At 41.9% G+C, this 18153-nt stretch overlaps 2 protein-coding genes across 5 annotated transcripts in view; one reads left to right on the top strand and one right to left on the bottom strand.

The window, feature by feature from the left end:
- Positions 1 to 18153, bottom strand: part of LOC101398697 (uncharacterized) — a 727039-nt gene that overhangs the window by 544566 nt on the left and 164320 nt on the right.
- On the top strand, positions 1981 to 16182 carry RGN (regucalcin). Of its 4 annotated transcripts, none has more exons than XM_087427217.1 (7): positions 1981 to 2128; positions 3788 to 3965; positions 6410 to 6592; positions 12773 to 12988; positions 14439 to 14570; positions 14932 to 15086; positions 15756 to 16182. In XM_087427217.1, exons 2-7 carry the CDS (start codon positions 3797 to 3799, stop codon positions 15804 to 15806), a joined length of 906 nt encoding a protein of 301 aa, XP_087283343.1. In that variant the 5' UTR covers positions 1981 to 2128; positions 3788 to 3796; the 3' UTR covers positions 15807 to 16182. The 4 variants fall into 4 exon arrangements, with proteins under 4 accessions (XP_087283343.1, XP_014646523.1, XP_004435043.1 ...); XM_014791037.2 differs by having other exon boundaries at positions 1995 to 2128; positions 3785 to 3965; XM_004434986.3 differs by lacking the exon at positions 1981 to 2128 and adding an exon at positions 3447 to 3550.

The raw sequence follows: 18153 nt of genomic DNA, 5'->3' as shown, positions 1-18153 counted from the left end.
GCCTGATCTTGATAATTGTGTTGTGGCTATGTAAGAGAACATCCTTGCTTTCAGGAAATGCTCACCACAGTATTAGACGTAAAGGAGCATCATGCCTGTGACTTACTCTCAAACTGTTCAGGAAAAAAAAATATATATATATGTATATGTATATATGTAAATGAGAGAGAGAAGGGTAAAGTAAATGTTGTAAACTGGTAACATTTGGGAATCTAGGTGAAGATAATCATGGATTCTTTATATTATTTTTGAACTTTCCTGTAAGACAAATTTTTTCAAAATAAAGTTATCACCTCCCTACAAAAAAAAAAAAAAGCATCTAGTGAACAACCTCTATGGGTCGGCACTGTGGTGGGACCTGAGGAGGCGAGAGTGAATAAGACGCATCCCAGCCCTATGGGAGTCATGATCTAGCGGGTCATTCTGGCAGCAGATCCAAAGGGTGAGGTGAGACCTCCAGGGAGATGACAACAATCTGGTCAAGAAACGGGCAAGGCCTGAATGAACTAAGGCAGTGCCAACATAGTTGGAGGACATTAAAGGGACAATTTCTATGATCTGGTGACTAACAACTTGAGTTAGGAAACAAAAGAAGTCTAGTGAGGAGGCCAGTCTTCTTGCACAGTCCATTGGTTGGACCATGGGCCCATTCACCAAGACAGAGTGCCCAGGAGGTTTGTGGAGAATAATGTGATTGGTCTGGACAGCTCCGTGATGCTGTTGAGTAGAGGGTTTGAGCTACAGGCTTGTAGCCTGGAGGAGAGATCTGGGCTGAGAAACGGCCTGAAGAGTCATCAGCAAGGAGGAGTTAGAGGAAGCCATGGGATAGGAAGAGGTCACCACAGAACCCCAGAGATCCCCATATCTGGAGATCTCAATGCCACTCTGCCCCACACAAGAAAGTGTCCTTCAAGTTCTTATTTTTCTACTGATGGTTTGGGCTATTTGCCAGATTTTTCCCAGCTGGACGTGTGGCTTTGGGAGACTCCTCACTTTGTAGACTTGTGTTTTCCCATCTGTAAATGGGGACATGGGAGAGTAGTTGTCTTAAGTACCTCCCAGGGTGAAGGGGAAATAGTTGAGGCCATAAGTGCCAGTTATTCTAAGTTACTAAACTTAAATCTTGAGCTGAGATTGCTCTCCTGCCTGCCTCAGCCTTGCACCTTTGCATATTCATTTCTGGCCCTTCCTCCTTAGTGAATTACAGGGAATTAGAGTGCCACAGTGATTGAGATTTGAGTGTACTTAGGGGTTTTAGGATAGCGCTGATGGCAAGGAATGGGACACTAGATTGCGATAAATGAGGTAATAGTGGCCTTGGATTCAATACACACAATAAAATGCACAAATATCAAGCGTAACACTGGATGATCTTTGACAGTACACACACCTATGCAACTCAAACCTCCATCAGGATACAAAACATCTCCATCACCCTAGAAAATTCCCTTAACTCCCCTTCACAGTTAATCCCTGTCTCCCATCCCCCATCCCCCAGAACAGAACACCATTCTGTTTACCTCCCTCCGTTCATTTTTTTTCACTGTTTTAAACTTGCGGGTTATTTAGAGAAAGTGTGGATAGTGAGGTGGCAAGACCAGGAATACATTGAGGCTCTCAAGGGGGAAAGTGCAGCTGAGTGCCGCTCAGGATCGTTTATTCCGTAGGATTTTTAAATCAAATCGAATCAAGCCTTTCCTCTTCCCCCACCACAAACGTTTTGCAAGAGTTGGCCTCCAGCCATCCGAGTCTTCTCCACGAGGAAAAGGGAGGATTTGTTTAACCGCTTTGTTCTTTTCTTTTTAACATGTTTGTGTTTAACCGGACCCTCGGCCCAATCTCTCTGTTAGGCATTTTAACAACTTTTTTGTTTACGTAAGAGAGAAACTTGAGCTATCCGTCCAAACTCCAAAGGTTGGGTTCACTGGGCTCCAAGCCTCTGCCCCGCCCCCTGGCCCGGGGCGGTTTTGCAGGATTCTTTCAGCCGCGACGGAGGAGGGGGACCGCGTTAGGCGTTGAGTCCCCGCCCCACAGCCCCCAGCCCCAGGCTGCGGAGTCGCCACGTGGGTCTCTCCCCCGCCCCCTGCTCTGCTGCCTGACCTTTGAGCGCCTGGAAGTCACCAGCCCGGTGAGTGCCCCGGGCGGGCCGGCTTTCCCTCCCCCTCTCTGCAGAGGAAAGTTCTAGCGACAGCCGAGCAAAATGCGCTCGGGCGGGTCTTCCAACTAGGGCCGGCTGGCAGGAGGCCGACTGCCCTCTGCCCGCCCGGGTCCCGCGCTCCGCGCGCCCCACTGGGCCGGACGGGCTGGTGCGCCGTCAGCAGGGCCCCCTCGCCGGGACGAGGCGGCCTCAACCTGCAGCTTTCCAGGGCCTCGCGGTCTCCTGAGGCTGCAGCGGCGCCACCAGGTTGTGCGGAGGCCCCTCACCCGCACAGGTGCCCCAGGTGTAGCGGGGGCCCCTGACGCTGCGTCCCCGCTCCCCAGCCCAGCCACCCCTTGGCGGCCAGGGCCCCCTTGCGGAGCCCGGGCAGAAAAGGGCCATTGGCCAGCCCCTGGCTTACACGACCGAACGTGGGGTTAAAAGTTGCTATTGCAAAAGTCCCGCTTCTGATCTTGGGCCTTATCTCCGAGTGATAACATGAAGGCCTTTGGAGCCCGTGCCAATTTTTAACAGCCAATGAAGATTGCAAATGCTATGACGCTGGTAGTCAGTATCTGAGGCCAATTTGAGCTGTGTGTTTCTTAAAAAAAAAAGCAGTTTATTGAAGGAAATATTAAACCAAAGATTCTTTTCCTTTTTTTCCCCTCTTGTTAGTTTGCCCATCCATGTGTGGGACCACTTATTTCACAGCAGATAGGTGCCAGGGAGAAGGATGACGATGCAGGCAGTTGGGATCATCATCAGGGTGGAGTCTGGGAAAAAGAGACAGCTCTTGAAAATTGCCTCTTTCCTCTCCTACATGGGTTTCTTAGATAATGTTTTTTCTTTTCTGATAATTTTTCTTTTTCTTCTCCCTGTTCACTGGTCAGTATCTGGCCTCAAGTCCCAGCATAGAATGTTCCTGCCTTTGGAGTTCAAGACTCCTTGCCAAACTGTCACGGTGCCTTCCTAGGCAGCAAGAAATAGCTCAGGGGGCTGTCAGATCCTACAATGTACCCAGACAAGGTCCTCTTCTCCACCCCCTCCGGTGTCTGCATTTGAAAATGGATGTTCTAATTTAGTGTATTATCACTGATGAACATATTTCTAAAAATGCAGTTCAGAAAAATGCAAAGCGGGAGGGCTCTGGCCTTGAGCAGTCAGAGACCAGAGACAGAAATCAACAACTTCAGTGGGTGGGGAGGGCAGCAGGAGAAGGTGACCTGCAGACGCCCAGAGGGGCCACCAATGAGGGAGCTGCCCGCCCCCTGAGCCGCCTTGGGGACTAGGGTGCCAGCATAAAGGGCAGCCTTGCCTTGTCTGAACAGCCGGCTCTCTGAGGGTCACTAGCGCCAAGGCGTGGCTGTTGGAGTGTTGCCTTCCTTTTTAAATATAGCTTGAAAAAAAGCACTGGTGAGTTGATTGAAGATGTCTCATGTTATGGCCTATTGGCTCTTTCTTCTTTTTCCTACATGTCTCCTCCTACCACATTGCATATCTTGTTCTGATTTGGGGTAAGTGTGGCCAGCCTTTCCAGTTCAAATAAAAAACTCACTCTGTCTTGGGATCTTACCAGGCTCCTAAGCCAGCTGTTTTGCTGAATTTGCTCCATGCGATTCCATTCCATTTTCTCTCTGTTACCTTCAGTAGATCTCCCCCATGACAATGTCTTCCATTAAGATCGAGTGTGTTCTGCGGGAGAACTGCCGGTGCGGTGAGTCTCCAGTGTGGGAGGAAGCGTCCAACTCGCTGCTCTTCGTAGACATTCCTGCAAAAAAGGTTTGCCGGTGGGACCCACTCAGCAAGCGAGTGCAGCGAGTGACCGTGGGTAAGGATGAAGGCCAGGCTCAGAGCAGCCCAGACAGCCATCTTTTCCCTGGGGAGGGGCGGTCACCTCATGTGTCATTCCCCGGGGCCCTTCTTGTTTAAGCATATTGAATATGCTTTAAAACGTTTGGATTGTCCTGCTCTCTGTGTACTCCCACTTTGACCCCGGAGTAAATTCTGGGTGGTCAATACTTCCCTCTTCCTCTCCAGGTGAGGGGCAACATTTCCCATTTGGTTAGGGTGACGAGGCACTGTAGATCTTTCCTTAACACCTCCAGATCACAGCATTGAAAGCTGGAGAGCCGGTTTGTGGCACAGCAAAGGCTACCTACCGTGGGTCAGGCCAAGGCCTTAATTTTCAAAAAGCATAACAGGTATATCCCTTCTTTGAATGTGAAAAGAAGAGCTTTTGGACTTATAAAGCATCACCCAGGACTGTCTGTTCACTGTACGAAATAGGGTTCATGACGAATTTCAAGCGCATCTGAGTGTGATTCTGTTTCTGGCTATGTGATTTCTAGAGGAGGGGTTTATCACATTCTGTGGCCCAAGGGTATGGGCTTGATTAGCGATAAAGAAGTTTCTTGTTTTCATTATTGTGTTCCTGGGAAAACAACCAGGAATTCCTGTGACTTTGGGACGCTCTCTCAACCCAAAACTGGGGACCTCAAAAATTTTTTTTAATCAGAGGGAAGAGCTTTTTAATTCACTCAAGGATATGACTGCGGCTGGAGGCAAAGTGACTGTGACCACTGAGGTCAGAGTGGGGGGATCGCCTTCACCTTCCTTGGTCTCTCTTTCCCAGCATGCATACGTTAGGGGGATATTCCTACCCCTAATCTGCAACCCCCCCAAACCATGAAAAGGACTGTGGTGTCAGCAGTAGCTTGAAAAGCTAACAGAAGTCTCAGGCCCCAGGGTAGGATCCCCGATGAGAGTGTGACCCTCCTAACAGTGTCCTGCACATTCCCTGGGACCCTCAATGGCTCCAGTCAACTTCTGAGCAGGGCTAAGAGCCACTCCCAGAGCACCCAGCGCCCTGCCCTGAATAGGTGCTTAGGAAATGTTTTCAAAATAAATTATGATAAATTTGTTTCCTATGACTGCTCACCATGGTCATCAATCTCTCCACTGTAAAAAAAACTTTCCGGCCCGGCCCTGTGGCGTAGTGGTTAAGTTCTGCATGTCTGCTTCAGCAGTCCGGGTTCACTGGCCCCAGATCCTGGGCGCGGACCTACGCCACTCGTCAGTGGCCATGCTGTGGCAGCAACCCACATACAAAATAGAGGAAGATTGGCACAGATGTTAGCTCAGGGCCCATCTTCCTCAAGCCAAAAAAAAAAAAGAGGAAGATTGGCATTAGATATTAGCTCAGGGCCCATCTTCCTCAAGCCAAAAAAAAAAAGAGGAAGATTGGCATTAGATGTTAGCTCAGGGCTAATCTTCCTCAGGAAAATAAAAAGTAAAAGTTTCCATATACATGGAAAAATATTAAACCCAGAAAACCTAAAATTTAAAAATACAAAATATATATATATTTTTTTTTTGGTGAGGAAGATTGGCCCTGAGCTAACATCTGTTGCCAATCTTCCTCTTTTTGCTTGAGGAAGAGTGGCCCTGAGCTAACATCTCTGCCAATATTCCTCCACTTTATATGTGGGACACCACCACAGCATGGCTTAATGAGCGGTGTGTAGGTCCATGCCCAGGATCCAAACCGGCAAACCCCCGGGCCACCACCTAAGCAGAGCCTGTGAACTTAACTACTATGCCACCAGGCCGGCCCCACAAAATATTTTTGAAAAATGCAAAATATAGTAATATAATGAAGACACATGATGGTTTTATCACTGCATCTACATTTCCATTTATTATTTTTATCGTGCTTACCTCCAAAAAGGATTTGAGAAACCATTTTCAATTAAATACATATAAAATAAGCCCCTTAAAAAAGACAAGTCCTGTATTGGAGGGAGAGAGAGATATCACAAAACCTAGTTGCTGGAACTAAACACAGTTTGTGTCTCTGAATTTCCTGGAGATCAGGCAAATAGAGCATTGCTTGCTCTGTGACAACTGCTCTGGTGCCCCTCCCCCAGGTTAGGAATCCCTCCTCTTAACTTGATGTGGCGCTCGCCCCAATGTATGGTATGTGTGGCGGCTGCTGTAGTTTGACTTCTCTGCTTCTCCCACTAGACTGGGAGCTTCCAGAGGAGTTGAGTTTTATTCACTTTTCTATCCTACTGCCCAGAACAGCACACGGAGTTCATGTTCAAAGAATATACTTGGTTATGTAGCCTTCACTATTCAACAGAAGAAAGAGAGCTCCCCATTGTCAAAAGAGCTGAAATCCTGTTAGAGAGGCCAGGCAGCATGGTGGCCACAGCGTGCTGCTGGGCCACTGGATCGCATGCTGCATTCTGACTGCTGCTTTTGCCTCTGCAGATGCCCCAGTTAGCTCTGTGGCCCTCCGCCAGTCGGGAGGCTATGTCGCCACGATTGGAACGAATTTCTGTGCTTTGAACTGGGAAGATCAGTCAGCAGTTGTCCTGGCCACAGTAGAGAAAGACAAGAAAAACAATCGATTCAATGATGGGAAGGTGGATCCCGCTGGGAGATACTTTGCTGGTATGGTTTATCTTTAGCACCTACTTCCTGAGCTTGGGAGGAAAGCCATGATGTGTCTTCTAAGAGTCTCACAGCTGTAGTGGGGAAACTGTTATTCATAATGGGTCTTGACTTCTTTTATTATTAGTTGAGTAACTTGTTTCCTTAAAAAAAATCCCATGAGAAAAATTTCATCGATATTCCTTTCAATTTCTGTCTCTAGCAGAGACTAAAATTTGTATGTACTTTTGTAGTTTAAATGAGTTTTAAACTAGAGGTTTTGTTGTCGTTGATATTTAAATTGGAAATAATTTCAAATTCATAGAAAAAAGTAAGAATAGTACAATACAAACAACACCCGTCTACCCTTTACCTAGTTCACCTATTGTCAACATTTGCCTCCAGTTGCTTTCTCTCTATATATAAACGTTTTTCTCCAGAATCATTTGAAAGTAAGTTGCATATATCACATGGTTTTACCTCTAAAATATTTCAGTGTGAATTTCCCAAGAAAAATGACATATTCTTACATGACCACAGTGGGTAGTCAACTTAAAGAAGTTTAACATTGATACAATAATTTATTGGATATACTGTCTATACTCCAGTTTTGTCAATTAACCAAATAATGTCCTTTATAGCATTTTTTCCCTCCAATCCAGGATCCAGTCTGGGATCACGTATTGCATTTAGTTGTCATGTCTCTTTAATTTTCTTTAATCTGGTACAGAACATAGCCTTTCTTTGTTTTTTATGACATTGCCATTTTTGAAGAATACAGTCCCACCCCCCCCCCATTTTTAATAGAACATTCCTTATGTTCCTGTGTTTGTCTAATGTTTCCTTGTGATGAGATTCTAGCCACTATACGTCCGTGGCTAGAATACTGCGTAGGTGATGTTCTGTCCTTCTCAGAGTGTCCCATCTGGAAACCATCTGTCCCTCATTGGTGATGTTAGTTTGTATGTGTGTGTGTGTGTGTGTATGAGGAAGATGAGCCCTGAGCTAACATCCATGCCAATCCTCCTCTTTTTGCTGAGGAAGACTAGCCCTGGGCTAACATCTCTGCCCATCTTCCTCCACTTTATGTGGGATGCCGCCACAGCATGGCCTGACAAGTGGTGCATTGGTGCGATCCGGGGATCCGAACCCCAGGCCGCTAGCATCGAAGCGCGCGCACTTAACTGCTATGCCATGGGGCCGGCCCCGGTGATGTTAGTTTTGATCACCTGGTTAAGGTCTTCTCAGATTTCTCTACTGCATAGTTAATATTTTTTAATTGCAATGTATAAGCATCTTGTGAGGTTTGTTAGTTATCTATTGCTGTGTAACAAATTACCCTGAAATTTAGTGGCTTAAAATAACAAACATTTATTATCTCATATGGTTTCTGAAGGTCCAAAATATGGGTGTGGCTTAGCTAGATTTTCTAGTTCAAGGCTATGTCATGAAGTTGCAGTCAAGCTGTTGGCCAGGTCTGTAGCCTCAGCAGAGGCTGGAGTCTCTGAAGGGGCCTGGAGGATCTGATCTAAGCTCACTCACGTGGGGATTGGCAGGAGGCTTCAGTTCCTTACCACATGGGCCTCTCGCTTCCCTCAGAGCCAGAGATGACAGACAGAGAGAAAGCACCCAGGATGGAAGCTACATTCTAATTACTACCTATCTCAGAAGTGACATACCATCATTTCTGCCATGTGCTATTGGTCACACAGACAGTGATGGAGAGGTCAATACACAAAGGGTGTGAATACTGGGAGGCAGGGATCATTAGGGGCCATCTTGGAGGCTGGCTACAATACAGGGAGATACTTTAAGTCCAAGCAAATATCCTGGCCCTCATGAAAAGTTCTCCCTTAGGTTTTACATTCGTTGATGATTCTTGCTGGAACCAATCTTTATTATGATGGTTGCGGAATGACTTATATACACCTTTAAATGGATTTTAACTATAGTTTGAAATTAAATAATGCATTTCACATAAAGTTCTCATTTACCTCCCATCACAACCACCCTTTAGGTTAGCCTAAGTTGATTCTAAATCTCTGCTGTTTCCACCTCCCCACACTGCCCTCTCACGTGATCAGCCATGCTGTCCTGGCTCTATTCACTTCCAACACAGAAGGTAGGTGAGATCTGAGCAGCTGGCTGTGGATTGTTTCCCATCTTCCTGGACTTAACACAACCACAGATCAAGTCCAGAACAGGTTGAAAGATGAAAGATGAGAATCCATTGGAAGCCCTTCTGCCGGTAATTTCTGCAGAATAAAGAAATATGATTAGATACCTACCTCCTGTTGAAACTGATTTTCTCTCTCCCTTAGGGCTAGAAGTTTACAGTCCAGTGGCACTTTGTGAGACAAAATAAAGATGTCCTCAGAGGCCTGAGTTCTTAACCTGGAGTCCCCAGTTCTTACCTGTGCCTTCAGGAAACCCCTTAAAATTATAGGCATCATTGTGGGTGTACATCTTGGTCGTGTGCATCTGCCAGTAGCACCTGAGAACCTTTTTCTAGAAAGAGTTCATAGCTTTCAGCAGGTGCTGAGAGGTGTCCCTGAACCATAAATGAGTGGGGTCATCAGATAGTCTAGATGGAGTCTCAGGGTGGTAGGTAGTACCCTGAAGGTGGCACCACACCCGAGGTCTGACCTGTCTGTGCTCACTACTAGATAATGATGCATGAACCAGGGCTCCAGGTTGTTCTTTCCCTCTAAGAAAAAGCCCTTTCCAAGCAGCGGGGGATTCACATTCATGTTCCAGGCATCTCTTTCAGTGAGGCAGATAGCGGGGAGGAATGTTAACAAAACAAACTCAACTGCCTATAGCCAGAAACTGCTGCGTAAACATCCTTCTCCCCAGGGAGGGAGGTCTTACCCTGGCTTGCTTGCTATTCAGGCTTCCCAGTATTAGTTGCTTTTCCTCTAAGTCGATCTTCTTTCAGATGGAGCATGGTATAGTAGATGAGCTTTCCAGTTGCTTCATTACAGTCAAATTCTGCTCTGCCCCTGAGGTCACACTCAAATCTATCTAAGTGAATATTCATGTGCACTTGAGAAGAATGTGTATTCTGCTGTTGTTGGGTGGAGTGGTCTGTAAATGTCCCTTAGATCCAGTTGGTTGATGGCGTTCAGTTCTTCCATTTCTTTGCTGATTTTCTGTCCATTTGTATCTATTACTGAGAGAGGGATGCTGACATTGCCAACCATAACTGTAGATTTGTCTATTTCTCCTTTCAGTTCTGAGTTTTGCTTTATGTATTTTGAAGCTGTGTTGTTAAGTGCATACACATTTAGGATTACTATGTCCCCTTAGTGAATTGACCATTTTCACAATGTGTAGTACTCCTATTTATCCTTGGTAATTTTCTCCAATAGCCTCTCCAGCTTCCTTTTGATTAATATTTGCATGGTATATATTTTTCCATCCTTTTACTTTTACACTACCTATATCATTATATTTGAAGTGAGTTTCTTGTAGACAGCATATAGCTGGATTTTTAAAAAATTCATTCTGACAATCTCTATCTTAATTGATGTGTTTAAATTATTTACATTTAATATAATTATTGATATGCTTTGACTTAGATCTACCATTTTATTATTTGTTTTCTCTTCTTTCCCTCTGTATTTTTTGTTCCTCTGTTTCCCCTTTCCTGTCTTGTTTTGGGTTATTTGAACATTTTTTAGAATTCAATTTTATTTATTGCAGTTTTTCACTATATCTCTCTGTATAGTTTAAGAGTTTCTGAAGAGATTGCAAAATATATAGTTAACTTCTCATGGTCTTACTACAACCAATATTTTACCGCTTCAATTAGTAATCACCTCTTTATGCTATAGTTGTCTTTATATCCATACATTGAAAATCTCATCGGAAAATGTAATTTTTGCTTTAACTATCAGAAATGTTTAAAGAGCTAAAGAGGAGAAGAATAGTCTATTATACTTACTCATATATTTAGTATTTTTATTGCTCTTCCTTCATTCTTGATGTTCTAAGCTTTCTTTTGGTATCATTTCCCTTCTATCTGAAGAACTTCCTTTAGCAATTCTTTTAGAGCGGGTCTGCTGGCTATGAATTCTCTTAGTTTTACTTCATATGAGAATGTCTTTATTTCACCTTCATTCTTAAAGTATAGTTTTACTGAATATAGAATTCCAGGTTGACACTTTTATTTCTTTCAGCAAATTAAAAATGTGTCACTTCCTTTTGACCTCCATAGTTTCTCATGAAAAATCCACAGACACTGAAATAATTATTCCCCTGTATGTAATATGTCATTTTTCTTTCATTGCTCTCAAGGATTTCTGTTTGACTTTAGTTTTCAGAAATTTGATTATGATGGTCTGGCTATAGGTTTCTGTGGGCTTATCCTGTTTGGGGTTTGCTCAGCTTCTTGAGTCTGTAGTGCTATGCATTTCACCAAACTTGGGGAGTTTTGAGCCATTACTTCTTCAGATACTTTTTTGGCCCTGTATTCTTTCTCCTCTTCTCCAGGAATCCAATGACACATATGTTAGCCCTTTTGTTCTTGTCCCACAGGTCCCTAAAGCTCTGTTCATTTTTTTTCAATCTTTTTTCTCTCTGTTCAGATTGGATAATTTCTATTGATCTAGCATCAGGTACACTGACTCTCCTCTGTCATCTCTATTCTGCTATTGAGTCCATCCAGTGAGTTTTGTATTTCAGTTATTTTATTTTTTAGTTCTGAAGTTTTCATTTGGTTATTCCTTATATCTTCTACTTCTTTGCTGATATTTTCTATTTTGAGTTTTGTTTCAAGACTGTTTAAAAATTGCTCTTTGAGCATTTTTATAAGAGCTGCTTTAGTCTTTGTCAAATAATTCCAACATCTGTGCCATCTCATTTTCTGCATCTGTTGATTCTTTTCTTATATGAGTTGAGACTTTCATGCTTCTTTGTGCTGCCAAGTAATTTTGGATTCTATCCTGGACATTTTGACTGTTATGTTATAAGACCCTGGGTCTTGTTTAATTCCTATGGAGAATGTTGATATATTTGTTTTAGTAAGTAATCTATATGTTTAGGTTCAGACCACGAGTTCCAACCTGCTTTCTATTAGGTGCCATTAGGATCTGTCCCACATGTGTGCCACTCAGTGGTCAGTCTGAGATTAGAAGATGTTCTATCCATTAGCTCCCATTCTGTCTTTGATATGCTAATTAGAATCAGATCCATGCATGTACAAGTAGAAGATGAGCCCAGGAGATCATAAACAGCTTTATGGGCTTGCATTCCTGAGCAACATCCCTCTTCACTGTCTCCAGGTTATTTCCAGTTTCCTGGAGCTCTCATTTTCATTCCTCCAGCCAGGAACCACCCACTTCTATGATTGTGCTGGGGCCAAGCAGCAGGAGGACAGAGAGAGAGAGAACACCAAAGCAACAGTGTTTGGCTCTGCCCTTTTATCCCTCCTTTATCAAAAGGAGAGGAGTATCCCCTTCCCTCGGAGTCTTGATTCCCGTAGTTTCCTGTTGCTGCCCTTGCTGCAGAATTGCCTGGGGACTGGTGCCTGAGAGAATGGAGGAAAAGGAGTGGAAAATAACCAGGGCATTTCTTCCACTGTCTCTGAGCCTCAGGAGTTTCCTTTTCTGCTCCTTGAGCCAGATCTAGAGGGTTTCTCTTGGCTCTCTGTCTGTCTGCACACAGTGCTCACTTCCAGATTTCAGGCTGTATTGAGTTCAGGCTGGGACATACTGGAGGATAAAATGGAGAACTCACCACCAATTAGGTGGTACTTCAGATTCTGGTGTTCTTCCCTGAGCTGCCTGATGTTTTGTTTTTTTGTTTTTTTGTTTTTGATGTCTTCTTTTTTATTTTTTTTATTTATTTATTTTTTAATTTTTTGTTTATTGCAGTAACATTGGTTTATAACATTGTATAAATTTCAGGTGTACATCTTTTCAGAGTTCTCAAATACCTACGCCATGCATTTTGTCCAGGTTTGTAGTTGTGCCCAGTGGGAGAAAATGAGGTGGGTGCAGACGAACTCCTTCTTTTCTGGAGCCAGAACCTCTCAGTGTAGTTTTAATTTGCATTATAAACAAGGTAGTTGTCATTTTTTTAAAATATAGGACCCAGATGGGGATTGTGTAATGATTTCGTTGATTTAATCGCGAGAAAGGAACCCTGGTGAGAAAAGATGGTGTGGCACCTGAGCTCAGTGCTCTTTGAGTTTTGTAGGCACCATGGCTGAGGAAACAGCGCCGGCAGTTCTGGAGCGGCACCAAGGGTCTCTGTATTCCCTCTTTCCTGACCACCACGTGGAAAAGTACTTTGACCAGGTGGACATCTCCAATGGTTTGGATTGGTCCCTGGACCACAAAATCTTCTATTACATTGACAGCCTGTCCTACTCTGTGGATGCCTTTGACTATGACCTGCAGACAGGAAGGATCTGTAAGTACTTTTTCATTATTTTTCTTAACACTGCTGATATTTTTTTCATATGTACGTAACTAGTAAGCTACCTCTCCCTCAACCCATGTGAAAAGGTCCTTACGTGTCGAATAGAGAGCTGTCCAGTATTATTATTTCATTATGGTAATGATTATACAGACTTGACCATGCTGCCAGTCAAGGCATGGCCTTTAACACAATTAAATAGGGCCACAGTTGGCGTAATATAGATAGATCCTTAATCCTCTTTCTTGCCACCATCACTAGACAGAGGTTTACCGTGAAATGGATCCTGTTCTACCAGGAGGTGCCTAAAGGCAAATAATATACAGCAGAATGGGATAAAAGAACAGAAAAGTAGAGTTTGGGGTTGATATTTCTTATTTTACTTTAGTTAACCATAGGCAAGTTCTCAGAGACAAATTAACAGCCTTTCAAAATGGAAAAGTAAAAAAAGTTGTTGCAGGTTGTTCAGCTCCACTAATGGGCTCTACATGAGTCAGAGTTGGAAACTGGAAGGGAAGGAATTATTGAGAAGAATTGAGAAGGGAGTACTTGAAACTGTTTCATGAAAGATGCCAAACCACAAGAGCAAAACCAATAATAAAAATGGCTAAAAAAAAATCACAAGACTCTCGGGTAGATTATTCAGAGGCAAAATATTCCAGTACGGATGTTTTGCTTTGAAATATGTAGTGCTCTCTTTTGTGACTGTTTTTACCCATTTTACTCACACGTGGTTTTAACATTTTTTCCATTATACCTCAGTCCGATTACTGTAATGACCTGGGTTTTGATGTTTATTTTCTGTACACTATGATTCCTCCTTTGAGGCCAGACAGTTGGTTTCAGAATACCCCTCCTTTCAGAGACAAGCTCTTCTAATATTTAGTTTTCAGAAGGTGATCTTGGACCACTCACTCAGGCAGAAACAGAACTCATACATCTTACTGGTTTTTGTGTATAAACTGTTCACATGGCGCCATTAAGTTGCCTTCTAGATCTTGGAGTTAATCAAAGGGGGCATTTTTGTCAGTAAAACAGTAAAGGTCTAACCGCAGACTGAAATGTATCTGAGGTGGGCACGCAGGCCTTCAGTTCAGGTCAGCCTCAGAAAGATCTACTGATATTTTATTAAGAATTCTGCTTTCTTTTTTCTCTTCTCCTCTGAAAGCTTAGACAGACATGTTTATACTCAAACTAAAGGGAGTGAATCCACCCCAAATCATGTGGTAAAAGCCCTTTGTTGAGGGGCGCCCATTCATGTTTCTGGACATTTTTTAGAGTTAGGCATCCTTCTGAACCATCCTGCCTATAGTGCCCACATGCCAGACCCTGGATAAGCAGAAGTGATCAGTATTTATAATCAGCTCGATTACTCATTGTTTGATGTTCAGTATTGACCGGCCTGTTGTTTCATTGTGTGTTGCGTGTGGGTTTTTAACCATAGCTAACCGCAGAAGTATTTATAAGCTGGAGAAAGAAGAACAAATCCCAGACGGAATGTGTATTGATGCTGAGGGGAAGCTCTGGGTGGCCTGTTACAATGGAGGAAGAGTGATTCGTTTAGATCCTGAGACAGGTAGGCCTATAGCAAAATGAAAAATCCTTGCTATGTCTAAAAAACACCAGACACCAGGAACTGGAGAAACTTCATTACTAATAAAGTTATATAGAGATATATTCAAAGGTCTCAATTGGATGATTTTGGAAATAAAGGCCAAGATAGAGCCCCAAATTTATAGTCAGAACTTCTTTTCCTGGGGACGTAAGTCTTTTTGCTCAAAACAAATTGTCATGGAAGGTAGGTTAACTCCATGATTGAAGTCCGACCTCCACAATCTTCTTTGACCTTCCCTATTACTCTGCAAGGGGTCCCGAAAGGTTGCACAGGTTGACAATTTGCTAGAACTAGACTTCAAATAAAATATTTGGTGATCTAGGGAAAAGACTCCAAACTGTGAAGTTGCCTGTTGATAAGACGACCTCATGCTGCTTCGGAGGGAAGGATTACTCTGAAATGTATGTGACCTGTGCCCGGGATGGACTGGACCCTGAGAGTCTTTTGCGGCAGCCTGAAGCTGGTGGAATTTTCAAGGTGATCTGGCTATTTCTTTTATTTGGAGGGCGAGGTGGGAGAGCCTCAGTTAAGAAACGGAGCGATTAGTGCTTTTTCATATTTCCAAAACATGATTCTGTCTAGCATTTTAAGCTCATCGTGCTAGACGTAAAAACATTTACATTTTCTAGTTATCTGAAGTCCAAGACAGTGTGTTTCACCTACTTTGTACAGTACTTAAAATATTTTTTTTTTTGCTTCAGTAGTGTTTGTTGAAGTTCTATAAATCGGTAGAATGGGCTTGAAAAACCAGTGTTTGAAACATGTTTATAAGATCAGTTGATTGTTTTGATGTCACAAGAATATTTTCAGGTTTTTAACTTTTGCAACAAAACAAACAGTGATAAAAATTAGAGACCTTTTGAGCTGAAAAGAAATACAGAAATCATCTGGCTCAAACCCCTTTGTTAACAGGTGGGAAGATGATAGAAATAAATTCAGTTTTAAATCCAAGTTAGTTGTAAATGGTTGCTATCTATGTGAATAATTGTGTTGGACCATGAATACCTAATCAGGTAATTCCTTTTAATGATAGGAAATAAAACAAGGATAATAGGTGGCTAAATATATTATTATGAATCATATGTTTTTGAAGAATACTTGTGAATTACCTTTTATCAGAGTTCCTCTCTTTTCTTTTTTTAACAGATAACTGGACTGGGGGTCAAAGGAATTCCTCCCTATCCCTATGCAGGATGAGTGACAGGCCTTCTTTCCTACTGGAGGAAACTTTGAAGACAACTAGAAAATTCTGGAGCTCAAATTTCAATCTAGTTACAAAAACATGAAGCAATAATATTAACAGGGTTAAATTTTTATTTACAATTTTTGAAGGTAGAGGATTTTTAACAAATGGGGTGACAGGTGCTTTTGATAAACACTATAAGACCTTCTGCAAATGTACTATAGAAATGTAAAGAATTGTTCAACTGACAACCAGCCTCTTGATTCTTTGCAAATTGCTGGTGGAGGTAGGGGAGAGGGAAGGGACCATATCTTTTCTTTATTCTGCATCTCATACTTATTATACCCAAAGCTTAAAAAAACTAATAAATATTAATCTGGTAATGACTTATTATGATTATGTTCCTTTTTATTTTCATCATAATCTTATAAAATATGCTGCAATGCTAACCTACCTTCAGATTACTCTTGTTTTAGTTTGTTATTTTACAAACTAAAATATTGCTGGAGGATAAGAATTAAACACTTTGGCAAAGTCCATGGTTCCAACTGCCACCTAATAGATGTAAAAGTAATATATCGCTTTGAAAAGAATACTTTTAAAAAAAATAGCTTTATTGAGTTATAATTGACCTACACATATTTAAAGTGTACACTTGATAAGTTTGACATATATATAGATTAATGAAACCCACACCAGAAGCAAAATAATGAATCTATCCATTGCCCCAAGACTTTGCCTGTGTCCCTTTGTAATCCTTTCCTTTGGTCCCCAGGAAACCACTGATCTGATTTCTGTCATTCTAAATTAGCCTTATAATTGGGTAGTGTGATTTCTCCAACTTTGTTCTTTTTCAACATTGTTTTAGCTATTTTAGTTCCTTTGGCCTTCCATATAAATTTTAGAATCAGCTTGACTATATTTACAAAAAAAATCCTGCTGCAATTTTAATCGAAATTGCTTTAAATCTGTACTACAGTTCGGAGAGAATTGGCATCTTTACTATTTTGAGCCTTCCAATCCATGAACACGGCATGTCTTTCCAATTATATAGGTTGTCTTTGATTTCTTTCATCAGCATTTTGTAGGTTTCAGCATACAGATCTTGTCCATGTTTTGTTAGATTTATATCCAAGTATTTCATTTGTTGGAGCTATCGTAAATGTTGTTATTATTTTTAAATATTTTGTTTTCAATTGTTCATTGCTCATTTATAGAAGTATGATTGATGTTTGTAGGTTGACCTTGTATCTAATGACTTTGCTAAACTCACTTATTAGTTCTAAGAATATTTCTATAGCTTTTCTGGGATTCTTTGGATATATAATCATGTCTTCTGTGAATAGAGACAGTTTTATTTCTTCCTTTCCTATCTATATTTTTATTTATTATTCTTGCCGTATTGCACTGGCTGAGATTGGCAGTACTATGTTGAATAGGAATAGCAAAGTGGATATCCTTGCCTTGTTCCCAATCTTAGGAGAAAAGCATGCAACCTTTCTTCATTAAATATAATGTTATCTGTAGGGTTTTTTATAAATGCCCTTTCTCAGGTTGAGGAAGTTATCCTCTAGTCCAGTTTGCTGAGAGTTTTATTATTATTATTATTATTATTATTATTACTATGGATGTATTTTATCAAATGCTTTTTCTGCATTTGTTGATATGATCTTGTGATTTTTCTTCTTTAGACGTTAGTATGATAGATTTTTGCATTCCTGGGATAAACCCCCCTTGGCATTGGTGTATTATTCTTTTTATATATTGCTGAATTCAACCTTCTAATATTTTGTTCAGGATTTTTGCATCTATGTTCATTAGAAATATTGGTCTCTAGTTTTCTTTATTTCTACTGTCTTTGTCTGGTGTTGACATCAGGGTAATACTGGCTTTGTAAAATGAGTTAGAAAGTTTCCCTCCTCTTCTATTCTCTGGAAAAGATCATGTAAATTTATTGTTATTTATTCTTTAAATATTTGTGGGGCCAGCCCCGTGGTGTAGCGGTTAAGTGCGTGTGCTCCACTGTTGGCAGCCTGGGTTCAGATCCCGGGCGCTCACTGATGCACCGCTTGTTGGGCCATGCTGTGGCAGTATCCCATATACAGTGGAGGAAGATGGGCACAGATGTTATCCCAGGGCTAGTCTTCCTCGGCAAAAAGGAGGGGAGGATTGGTGTGGATGTTAGTTCAGGGCTGATCTTCCTCACTAAATAAATAAATAAATAAATATTTGACAAAATTCACCAATGAAACCATTTGGACCACATGGCTTCATGGGTGAATTCTACCAAATAATCAAAGAATTAATGCCAATCCTTCTTAAACTTTTCCAAAATATAGAAGTAGAGGTAATACTTCCAAA

This window comes from Ceratotherium simum, chromosome X (genome assembly GCF_057802395.1).
Source record: "Ceratotherium simum simum isolate JZ-2026a chromosome X, ASM5780239v1, whole genome shotgun sequence".
NCBI lineage: Eukaryota > Metazoa > Chordata > Mammalia > Perissodactyla > Rhinocerotidae > Ceratotherium > Ceratotherium simum.
The sequence above is the reverse complement of the archived record's forward strand: the minus strand, read 5'-3'. Positions and strand labels throughout refer to the sequence as shown.

Excerpts from the sequence above, each read along its gene's own strand:
- RGN (XM_087427217.1), top strand. The coding sequence starts at position 3,797 with ATGACAATGTCTTCCATTAAGATCGAGTGTGTTCTGCGGGAGAACTGC. Across the intron at positions 3,966-6,409 it reads AGTGCAGCGAGTGACCGTGG|ATGCCCCAGTTAGCTCTGTG; the intron begins GTAAGGATGAAG and ends TTGCCTCTGCAG. Across the intron at positions 6,593-12,772 it reads CGCTGGGAGATACTTTGCTG|GCACCATGGCTGAGGAAACA; the intron begins GTATGGTTTATC and ends TGAGTTTTGTAG.